At 52.1% G+C, this 12,706-nt stretch overlaps 1 protein-coding gene across 1 annotated transcript in view; it reads right to left on the bottom strand.

Annotated features, from left to right (window-relative positions):
* ST3GAL1 (ST3 beta-galactoside alpha-2,3-sialyltransferase 1) overlaps positions 1–12,706 on the bottom strand; it is a 63,232-nt gene that overhangs the window by 18,829 nt on the left and 31,697 nt on the right. The window contains exons 3-4 of the mRNA XM_075316182.1: positions 11,238–11,431; positions 6,822–7,001 (exon numbers count right to left, since the gene is read on the bottom strand). Of these exons, the coding sequence (XP_075172297.1) occupies positions 6,822–7,001; positions 11,238–11,431 (374 nt within the window). The remainder of the gene's footprint in view (positions 1–6,821; positions 7,002–11,237; positions 11,432–12,706) is intronic.

Raw genomic sequence — 12,706 nt, 5'->3', positions numbered from 1 at the left:
AGAGGGGTCCGGGACTCGCCGACACAGGGAGAGGGGCCCGGGACTCGCCGACACAGGGAGAGGGGCCCGGGACTCGCCGACACAGGGAGAGGGGCCCGGGACTCGCCGACACAGGGAGAGGGGCCCGGGACTCGCCGACACAGGGAGAGGGGCCCGGGACTCGCCGACACAGGGAGAGGGGCCCGGGACTCGCCGACACAGGGAGAGGGGCCCGGGACTCGCCGACACAGGGAGAGGGGCCCGGGACTCGCCGACACAGGGAGAGGGGCCCGGGACTCGCCGACACAGAGAGAGAGAGAGACAGAGAGAGAGAGGCCTGGACTCGCCGACAGACAGAGAGAGACAGAGAGAGAGGGGCCCGGGACTCGCCGACACAGGGAGAGGGGCCCGGGACTCGCCGACACAGGGAGAGGGGCCCGGGACTCGCCGACACAGGGAGAGGGGCCCGGGACTCGCCGACACAGGGAGAGGGGCCCGGGACTCGCCGACACAGGGAGAGGGGCCCGGGACTCGCCGACACAGGGAGAGGGGCCCGGGACTCGCCGACACAGAGAGAGAGAGAGACAGAGAGAGAGAGGCCTGGACTCGCCGACAGACAGAGAGAGAGGGGCCCGGGACTCGGCGACACAGGGAGAGGGGCCCGGGACTCGGCGACACAGGGAGAGGGGCCCGGGACTCGCCGACACAGGGAGAGGGGCCCGGGACTCGGCGACACAGGGAGAGGGGCCCGGGACTCGGCGACACAGGGAGAGGGGCCCGGGACTCGCCGACACAGGGAGAGGGGCCCGGGACTCGCCGACACAGGGAGAGGGGCCCGGGACTCGCCGACACAGGGAGAGGGGCCCGGGACTCGCCGACACAGGGAGAGGGGCCCGGGACTCGCCGACACAGGGAGAGGGGCCCGGGACTCGCCGACACAGGGAGAGGGGCCCGGGACTCGCCGACACAGGGAGAGGGGCCCGGGACTCGCCGACACAGGGAGAGGGGCCCGGGACTCGCCGACACAGGGAGAGGGGCCCGGGACTCGCCGACACAGGGAGAGGGGCCCGGGACTCGCCGACACAGGGAGAGGGGCCCGGGACTCGCCGACACAGAGAGAGAGAGAGACAGAGAGAGAGAGGCCTGGACTCGCCGACAGACAGAGAGAGACAGAGAGAGAGGGGCCCGGGACTCGCCGACACAGGGAGAGGGGCCCGGGACTCGCCGACACAGGGAGAGGGGCCCGGGACTCGCCGACACAGGGAGAGGGGCCCGGGACTCGCCGACACAGGGAGAGGGGCCCGGGACTCGCCGACACAGAGAGAGAGAGAGACAGAGAGAGAGAGGCCTGGACTCGCCGACAGACAGAGAGAGAGGGGCCCGGGACTCGGCGACACAGGGAGAGGGGCCCGGGACTCGGCGACACAGGGAGAGGGGCCCGGGACTCGGCGACACAGGGAGAGGGGCCCGGGACTCGGCGACACAGGGAGAGGGGCCCGGGACTCGCCGACACAGGGAGAGGGGCCCGGGACTCGCCGACACAGGGAGAGGGGCCCGGGACTCGCCGACACAGGGAGAGGGGCCCGGGACTCGCCGACACAGGGAGAGGGGCCCGGGACTCGCCGACACAGGGAGAGGGGCCCGGGACTCGCCGACACAGGGAGAGGGGCCCGGGACTCGCCGACACAGGGAGAGGGGCCCGGGACTCGCCGACACAGGGAGAGGGGCCCGGGACTCGCCGACACAGGGAGAGGGGCCCGGGACTCGCCGACACAGGGAGAGGGGCCCGGGACTCGCCGACACAGGGAGAGGGGCCCGGGACTCGCCGACACAGGGAGAGGGGCCCGGGACTCGCCGACACAGGGAGAGGGGCCCGGGACTCGCCGACACAGGGAGAGGGGCCCGGGACTCGCCGACACAGAGAGAGAGAGAGACAGAGAGAGAGAGGCCTGGACTCGCCGACAGACAGAGAGAGACAGAGAGAGAGGGGCCCGGGACTCACCGACACAGAGAGGGGCCCGGGACTCACCGACACAGAGAGGGGCCCGGGACTCACCGACACAGAGAGGGGCCCGGGACTCACCGACACAGGGAGAGGGGCCCGGGACTCACCGACACAGAGAGGGGCCCGGGACTCACCGACACAGAGAGGGGCCCGGGACTCACCGACACAGAGAGGGGCCCGGGACTCACCGACACAGAGAGGGGCCCGGGACTCACCGACACAGAGAGGGGCCCGGGACTCGCCGACACAGAGAGGGGCCCGGGACTCGCCGACACAGAGAGGGGCCCGGGACTCGCCGACACAGAGAGGGGCCCGGGACTCGCCGACACAGAGAGGGGCCCGGGACTCGCCGACACAGAGAGGGGCCCGGGACTCGCCGACACAGAGAGGGGCCCGGGACTCGCCGACACAGAGAGGGGCCCGGGACTCGCCGACACAGAGAGGGGCCCGGGACTCGCCGACACAGAGAGGGGCCCGGGACTCGCCGACAGAGAGAGAGAGAGAGACAGAGAGAGAGAGGCCTGGACTCGCCGACAGACAGAGAGAGACAGAGAGAGAGAGGCCGGGACTCACCGACACAGAGAGGGGCCCGGGACTCACCGACACAGAGAGGGGCCCGGGACTCACCGACACAGAGAGGGGCCCGGGACTCACCGACACAGAGAGGGGCCCAGGACTCGCCGACACAGAGAGGGGCCCGGGACTCGCCGACACAGGGAGAGGGGCCCGGGACTCGCCGACACAGGGAGAGGGGCCCGGGACTCGCCGACACAGGGAGAGGGGCCCGGGACTCGCCGACACAGGGAGAGGGGCCCGGGACTCGCCGACACAGGGAGAGGGGCCCGGGACTCGCCGACACAGGGAGAGGGGCCCGGGACTCGCCGACACAGGGAGAGGGGCCCGGGACTCGCCGACACAGGGAGAGGGGCCCGGGACTCGCCGACACAGGGAGAGGGGCCCGGGACTCGCCGACACAGGGAGAGGGGCCCGGGACTCGCCGACACAGGGAGAGGGGCCCGGGACTCGCCGACACAGGGAGAGGGGCCCGGGACTCGCCGACACAGGGAGAGGGGCCCGGGACTCGCCGACACAGGGAGAGGGGCCCGGGACTCGCCGACACAGGGAGAGGGGCCCGGGACTCGCCGACACAGGGAGAGGGGCCCGGGACTCGCCGACACAGGGAGAGGGGCCCGGGACTCGCCGACACAGGGAGAGGGGCCCGGGACTCGCCGACACAGGGAGAGGGGCCCGGGACTCGCCGACACAGGGAGAGGGGCCCGGGACTCGCCGACACAGAGAGGGGCCCGGGACTCACCGACACAGAGAGGGGCCCGGGACTCACCGACACAGAGAGAGGGGCCCGGACCTCACAGACACAGAGAGAGGGGCCCGGACCTCACAGACACAGAGAGAGGGGCCCGGACCTCACAGACACAGAGAGAGGGGCCCGGACCTCACAGACACAGAGAGAGTGGCCCGGACCTCACAGACACAGAGAGAGGGGCCCGGACCTCACAGACACAGAGAGAGTGGCCCGGACCTCACAGACACAGAGAGAGGGGCCCGTACCTCACAGACAGAGAGACTGAGGTGCCTAGACTCACCCAGAGAGGCATAGCATACAAATCCACCCACTAGCTCAGAGATGACTGAAGATTAGAGACAGAGCCTGCAGTGGGGGAACATGCAGCATACTAATAATGCAATGGGTGGAAAGTAATAATGTACAGACATGAAATCTTATGCTAAGCTGTCACCTGAATGGCAATAACCTGTAAGACACACGTGCCACACTCCACTCATGAGGCGCTCCATTATCTGCCATTATCTTCAGATGTGGCCCAAGTTCTGATCCCACACCCTTACTGTCCCGGCCCGAATCCAGGAGCTCATGACGTAATCACTGTTTATGTCGACATTCACATTTTGGATTAGATCTAAACATTTGTTGCTCTTATCAGATAAACTGCTGCAGCCGATGTCTAGTACGGTTATAATAAAACCGCTATCAACAATCCAGATCACAAACAGATAATCCGGGGTAATCTGCACAGCTGCCGAGACTGACCGAGATCAGGAAGGCTGAGGCTGGAAGTATGGAGAACAGGGACACAAAGGCGAAGTCCACCGGTAACAAAACCGCACACCGACACACGCGCCATCCATCAACTCTGCATGAACCAGATCAGCCAACCGTGGCACAGCACCACACAGGTCCATCTAATGCCACAGAACAGCACGGAGGACCTGTGCAAAAGCCATTCATTATATCACATCACAGTCACAACATACATAACTAACACAGGGCCAGAGATTATAGCAGTTATATTCTTGTACATAGGAGCAGTATTATAGTAGTTATACTCTTGTACATAGGGGGCAGTATTATAGTAGTTATACTCTTGTACATAGGGGCAGTATTATAGTAGTTATATTCTTGTACATAGGGGGCAGTATTATAGCAGTTATATTCTTGTACATAGGGGGCAGTATTATAGTAGTTATATTCTTGTACATAGGGGCAGTATTATAGTAGTTATATTCTTGTACATAGGGGCAGTATTATAGTAGTTATATTCTTGTACATAGGGGCAGTATTATAGTAGTTATATTCTTGTACATAGGGGCAGTATTATAGTAGTTATACTCTTGTACATAGGAGCAGTATTATAGTAGTTATATTCTTGAACATTGGGGGCAGTATTATAGTAGTTATATTCTTGTACATAGGGGGCAGTATTCTTGTACATAGAGGCAGTATTATAGTAGTTATATTCTTGTACATAGGGGCAGTATTATAGTAGTTATATTCTTGTACATAGGGGCAGTATTATAGTAGTTATATTCTTGTACATAGGGGCAGTATTATAGTAGTTATATTCTTGAACATTGGGGGCAGTATTATAGTAGTTATATTCTTGTACATAAGGGGCAGTATTCTTGTACATAGAGGCAGTATTATAGTAGTTATATTCTTGTACATAGGGGCAGTATTATAGTAGTTATATTCTTGTACATAGGGGGCAGTATTATAGTAGTTATATTCTTGTACATAGGGGCAGTATTATAGTAGTTATATTCTTGTACATAGGGGCAGTATTATAGTAGTTATATTCCTGTACATAGAGGCAGTATTATAGTAGTTATATTCCTGTACATAGGGGGCAGTATTATAGCAGTTATATTCTTGTACATAGGGGGCAGTATTATAGTAGTTATATTCTTGTACATAGGGGCAGTATTATAGTAGTTATATTCTTGTACATAGGGGCAGTATTATAGTAGTTATATTCTTGTACATAGGGGCAGTATTATAGTAGTTATATTCTTGTACATAGGGGCAGTATTATAGTAGTTATACTCTTGTACATAGGAGCAGTATTATAGTAGTTATATTCTTGAACATTGGGGGCAGTATTATAGTAGTTATATTCTTGTACATAGGGGGCAGTATTCTTGTACATAGAGGCAGTATTATAGTAGTTATATTCTTGTACATAGGGGCAGTATTATAGTAGTTATATTCTTGTACATAGGGGCAGTATTATAGTAGTTATATTCTTGTACATAGGGGCAGTATTATAGTAGTTATATTCTTGTACATAGGGGGCAGTATTCTTGTACATAGAGGCAGTATTATAGTAGTTATATTCTTGTACATAGGGGCAGTATTATAGTAGTTATATTCTTGTACATAGGGGCAGTATTATAGTAGTTATATTCTTGTACATAGGGGCAGTATTATAGTAGTTATATTCTTGTACATAGGGGGCAGTATTATAGTAGGTATATTCTTGTACATAGAGGCAGTATTATAGTAGTTATATTCTTGTACATAGGGGCAGTATTATAGTAGTTATATTCTTGTACATAGGGGCAGTATTATAGTAGTTATATTCTTGTACATAGGGGCAGTATTATAGTAGTTATATTCTTGAACATTGGGGGCAGTATTATAGTAGTTATATTCTTGTACATAGGGGGCAGTATTCTTGTACATAGAGGCAGTATTATAGTAGTTATATTCTTGTACATAGGGGCAGTATTATAGTAGTTATATTCTTGTACATAGGGGGCAGTATTATAGTAGTTATATTCCTGTACATAGAGGCAGTATTATAGTAGTTATATTCCTGTACATAGAGGCAGTATTATAGTAGTTATATTCTTGTACATAGGGGCAGTATTATAGTAGTTATATTCTGGTACATAGGGGGCAGTATTATAGTAGTTATATTCTTGTACATAGGGGCAGTATTATAGTAGTTATATTCTTGTACATAGGGGCAGTATTATAGTAGTTATATTCTTGAACATTGGGGGCAGTATTATAGTAGTTATATTCTTGTACATAGGGGCAGTATTATAGTAGTTATATTCTTGTACATAGGGGGCAGTATTATAGTAGTTATATTCCTGTACATAGAGGCAGTATTATAGTAGTTATATTCCTGTACATAGAGGCAGTATTATAGTAGTTATATTCTTGTACATAGGGGCAGTATTATAGTAGTTATATTCTGGTACATAGGGGGCAGTATTATAGTAGTTATATTTTTGTACATAGGGGCAGTATTATAGCATGAATGCTGAATGTTTTGCTCTCCTCTCCCCCTGTGTGTGGCTCCCCCAGTAATCTGTAGACAGGCGGTGCGGTGCGGTACGGTGTATGACTGCATACCAAGTAACACATTAGTGATGCAGATTTGGTGGTAATGAGATTAATGTCTTGTAGAATAACAGGAGCGGCGTCTTCCTGGAGACACAAGTACAGGAGGACTCGGTTGTGTGATGGGGACACTGCTGTGTGGACCCCGGAGGATGCAATGTGACTTACAAGTTGATGGTCCCGGTGGTCAGAGCGCTGACGATCCACTGGAGATCCAGGGTCTTGAAGGGGATGAGCACCATGCTGACGTTGTCCTGCAGGTCCCGCACGCTCTCCGGGTACACAAAGTGATGAGTGGTCTTATTCCCAACGTCCTTCTCATATTTTGCAGTGGGCGCGTGGTTCATCCTGAGGAAGAAGCAGATCCCGGTCACACTCAGAGGGGGACATTGGATTAAGAATGCTAAAATATTTTCTATAAATAAAGCTTTTTTCATTCAAAACTTGTAAAGTTTTTGATTTAATTAGTTCCTAAGTATTGTCGAGACTGATGTGAGCGGTCAGCGCACTGATCCTGGAGGCTCACTACAAGTTGTCAGAAATGAGAAAGCCGGAAGATAGGAGTTGTCAGAAGAAGCAAAGCTGGAACATCTGAGTTGTCAGAAGAAACAAAAGTGGGAATATATGAGTTGTCAGAGCCAGGAGCCGTGACCAAAGGGCGGCACCAGTAAAGGACTCGCGCTGCCCGCCATACGGGTGAGAATCACTACCAACATAAGGAAGAGGGACTCCGCGTAGCTTCAAGCCGCAGGGACCCACACATCATAGCGCATGCAGGAAGGCCTCTGAACCCACCTGGCTAGGTGGATCCCCTCAATTGCTTCACGGCTGAATGGAACCCTGTTACCTGCTGGACCAGTCTCCCGGGCCTGTACCATCACCAACTAAATAAAGGGTAAAGGAAACTACGGCCCTTGTGTATTCCAGTTATTACCGGCGTCCTCAGTCCTGCACCCCAATGATAAGTCCCTCCATCAATTGCAAAGACTACTACTCCCAAGCTGCCCTGGGGCCTAGCTCTACCTGTGGAGAACTATACCAACCAAGCTGCGTCACCATCTACCCCAAAGGTCCCATCCCTGCAGCGTCAGCTATCTCTGGCCGAGTACCACAGGTGGCGTCACAAACTACTATCCCCATCATTTCCCCTTTTAACGACACCGCCGAGGTCACGGAACTGGGCCTTGCCACCGCAGCATCCCAGGACAGAACTGAGGCCCGGTAACGAGTGCCCCATGGCCCCGGTGGGCACGTCATAGGAGTTGTCAGAAGAAGCAAAGCTGGGCCACATGAGATGGCAGTTGCAGAGCTTGTCATTTAGCAGAATTCATGAGGCTGCAGTAAAACAATGCCGACCTAAAGACCTACATGACAACCCCAGCTCTGCTGCACCACCTACATGACAACCTCAGCTCTGCTGCACCACCTACATGACAACCCCAGCTCTGCTGCACCACCTACATGACAACCTCAGCTCTGCTGCACCACCTACATGACAACCTCAGCTCTGCTGCACCACCTACATGACAACCTCAGCTCTGCTGCACCACCTACATGACAACCTCAGCTCTGCTGCACCACCTACATGACAACCTCAGCTCTGCTGCACCACCTACATGACAGCCCCAGCTCTGCTCCACCACCTACATGACAGCCCCAGCTCTGCTGCACCACCTACATGACAACCTCAGCTCTGCTGCACCACCTACATGACAACCTCAGCTCTGCTGCACCACCTACATGACAACCTCAGCTCTGCTGCACCACCTACATGACAACCTCAGCTCTGCTGCACCACCTACATGACAACCCCAGCTCTGCTGCACCACCTACATGACAACCTCAGCTCTGCTGCACCACCTACATGACAACCTCAGCTCTGCTGCACCATCTACATGACAACCCCAGCTCTGCTGCACCACCTACATGACAACCCCAGCTCTGCTGCACCACCTACATGACAACCTCAGCTCTGCTGCACCACCTACATGACAACCTCAGCTCTGCTGCACCACCTACATGACAACCCCAGCTCTGCTGCACCACCTACATGACAACCTCAGCTCTGCTGCACCACCTACATGACAACCTCAGCTCTGCTGCACCATCTACATGACAACCCCAGCTCTGCTGCACCACCTACATGACAACCCCAGCTCTGCTGCACCACCTACATGACAACCTCAGCTCTGCTGCACCACCTACATGACAACCTCAGCTCTGCTGCACCACCTACATGACAACCTCAGCTCTGCTGCACCACCTACATGACAACCCCAGCTCTGCTGCACCACCTACATGACAACCTCAGCTCTGCTGCACCACCTACATGACAACCCCAGCTCTGCTGCACCACCTACATGACAACCCCAGCTCTGCTGCACCACCTACATGACAACCTCAGCTCTGCTGCACCATCTACATGACAACCTCAGCTCTGCTGCACCACCTCCATGACAACCCCAGCTCTGCTGCACCACCTACATGACAACCTCAGCTCTGCTGCACCACCTCCATGACAACCCCAGCTCTGCTGCACCACCTCCATGACAATCCCAGCTCTGCTGCATCACCTACATGACAACCCCAGCTCTGCTGCACAACCTCCATGACAACCCCAGCTCTGCTGCACCACCTCCATGACAATCCCAGCTCTGCTGCACCACCTACATGACAACCTCAGCTCTGCTGCACCATCTACATGACAACCTCAGCTCTGCTGCACCACCTCCATGACAACCCCAGCTCTGCTGCACCACCTACATGACAACCTCAGCTCTGCTGCACCACCTACATGACAACCTCAGCTCTGCTGCACCACCTACATGACAACCCCAGCTCTGCTGCACCACCTACATGACAACCTCAGCTCTGCTGCACCACCTCCATGACAACCCCAGCTCTGCTGCACCACCTCCATGACAACCTCAGCTCTGCTGCACCACCTCCATGACAATCCCAGCTCTGCTGCACCACCTACATGACAACCTCAGCTCTGCTGCACCACCTACATGACAACCTCAGCTCTGCTGCACCACCTACATGACAACCTCAGCTCTGCTGCACCGGTCTATTCACATTAATAGTCAGTGCAATGTTTCCATCCGGACGATCAATCCCTCTCGGAGCCTTCCCTGTCGGAGGATGACCTTCCTCCCGCTGACAGGCGGCCGCAGTGTTACCCGTCAGGCTGGTTATTAGTGGTGATGATCTTTGGCGATACCCCGGTGTAGAGGACGGCGGCGGGGCTGAGGAGCCCGTACATCACATCCCACCCCCGCCATACACCTAATCAGCCAAAATACATTATCTAATGCAATCTGCATCACAGGCAATTATGGAAAGTGATTTTTATTAAAACACCATTCCACTAAAGAAAACACCGCCATTATAAGACGCGGCAGCCGAGAAGAGCGAGCGCAGCCCAGAGCCCGAGACATAACCGGATTAGGGGAAGGATCGCACGTAATTGTACACGACATTGTCTGACATTTCATTTCCCATTTACAAAATGGAAATATAATAAAGATAAGTTCTGATCGAGGATTCTCACCCCAGCGATGGGGAACATGAGTCAGGGGCCCGCGAACACCGACAACACCACCAATTATATGTAGAAAGAAATAACCAAAACATGAAAACCTGCAAGATACAGAACCCCCACACTATAATACTGCTCCTATGTACAAGAATATAACTACTATAATACTGCTCCTATGTACAATAATATAACTGCTATAATACTGCCTCTATGTACAAGAATATAGCTACTATAATACTGCTCCTATGTACAAGAATATAACTACTATAATACTGCCTCCTATGTACAAGAATATAACTACTATAATACTGCTCCTATGTACAAGAATATAACTACTATAATACTGCCCCTATGTACAAGAATATAACTACTATAATACTGCCCCTATGTACAAGAATATAACTACTATAATACTGCCCCTATGTACAAGAATATAGCTACTATAATACTGCTCCTATGTACAAGAATATAACTACTATAATACTGCTCCTATGTACAAGAATATAACTACTATAATACTGCCCCTATGTACAAGAATATAACTACTATAATACTGCCCCTATGTACAAGAATATAGCTACTATAATACTGCTCCTATGTACAAGAATATAACTACTATAATACTGCTCGTATGTACAAGAATATAACTACTATAATACTGCTCCTATGTACAAGAATATAACTATTATAATACTGCCCCTATGTACAAGAATATAACTACTATAATACTGCCCCTATGTACAAGAATATAGCTACTATAATACTGCTCCTATGTACAAGAATATAACTACTATAATACTGCTCCTATGTACAAGAATATAACTACTATAATACTGCCCCTATGTACAAGAATATAACTACTATAATACTGCTTATATGTGCAAGTATCTAACTACTCTATCTGTAGAATAAGAACATGTTTAGTACGGCCATACACGTTTTTTTATCCACCAAAACCCCCAAGTTCCCCGGCTGCCCTTCTAACATGGTGTATCTGAGAATTTCCACTGAAGGCCGTCTCCTCCATGACAAGCTTTTCTCACCTGAACACAAAGCTGTGGCCGTCAATCTCCCCTCCATATTCGGAGCCTTTGAGGTTTCCGGAGTTGCCCACCACGGCACACGTCCGGCACCGGTATGGATTTTGGTCCTGCAAGTTGTTGTGACCCGGGATGACATTAAACATTTCTTCGATGGCTTTGTTGATTTCCATGGGTTTCTTCTCCCCCTGTAACCTCTGTGTGTGGAAAGAAGAAGAAAAATGACACTCGATGAAAACGTTTTGCAGACAAGACGCCAACGCCGGTAAGTCAACAGGAGCTGCCGGCAACATCTCACAACCGGGGTCTTCTGAGAACTACTGTAATATCTAGAACTGGGGGTCACAGCCTCTTTCGGTTGACGTTCCACCTGACCGATGGGTAGTATTGAGGAAGTGACATATGGACAGTACATCCTACCCAGAAGGCAGCTGGACAACTTTAACTTTTTGAAGAGGATTTCTAATTTTTACATAGTCAAAAGTCTGATGAAGAATGGACCCCAATTAATGAAAGTCACTGGAGAAAGTACTGGGAGGTCCTCACTTTGGAGGACCCGGGATGAATGAGATTTTTGTAATTCTTTAGTCTTCCTACAGTGCCTACGCAGTTCATAATCATTTAGAAACAACAATACTAATAATTTTTTACCTCAGGAAGATTCAGAAATTAATATTTTGTGGAATAACCATGATTGTTAATCCCAGCTTTCATGCGTCTTGGCTGCTTTCCTCCAGTCTGTCACACTGCTTTTGGGTGACCTTATGCCACTCCTGGTGCAAAAATGTAAACATTTCTTCTTTGTTTGATGGTTTGTGACTATCAATCTTCCTCTTGATTACATTCCAGAGGTTTTCAATGGGGTTCAGGTCTGGAGATTGGGCTGACCATGACAGGATTTTGATGGGGTGGTCCTTCATCCACACATTGATTGACCTAGCTGTGTGGCATGGCGCATTGTCCTGCTGGAAAAACCAGTCCTCAGACTTGGGGAACATTGCCTGAGCAGAAGGAAGCAACTGTTTTTCCAGGATAACCTTGTATGCGGCTTGATTCATACGTCCTTCGCAAAGATGTTTGTTGAATTTTCTTTACCTACTTTTCAGCTTTGCCCAACACTTGGTAGTCTAATGGTTAGACGGAGACCTGGAGAGGCATACAAGCCACAGTGTCTTACATCCACTGTGAAATTTGGTGGAGGATCGGTGATGATCTGGGGATGCTTCAGCAAGGCTGGAATTGGGCAGATTAAACTCTATAAAGGACGTATGAATCAAGCCGCATACAAGGTTATCCTGGGAAAACAGTTGCTTCCTTCTGCTAAGGCAATGTTCCCAAACTTTGAGGACTGTTTTTTCCAGGAGGTCAATGCGCCATGCCACACAGCTAGGTCAATCGATGTGTGGATGAAGGACCACTACATCAAAACCCTGTGATGACCAGCCCAATCTCCAGACCTGAACCCCATTGAA

This window comes from Anomaloglossus baeobatrachus, chromosome 6 (assembly GCF_048569485.1).
Source record: "Anomaloglossus baeobatrachus isolate aAnoBae1 chromosome 6, aAnoBae1.hap1, whole genome shotgun sequence".
NCBI classification, from domain to species: domain Eukaryota; kingdom Metazoa; phylum Chordata; class Amphibia; order Anura; family Aromobatidae; genus Anomaloglossus; species Anomaloglossus baeobatrachus.
Note: the sequence above shows the minus strand (reverse complement) of the source record. Positions and strands in the feature narration are given on the sequence as shown.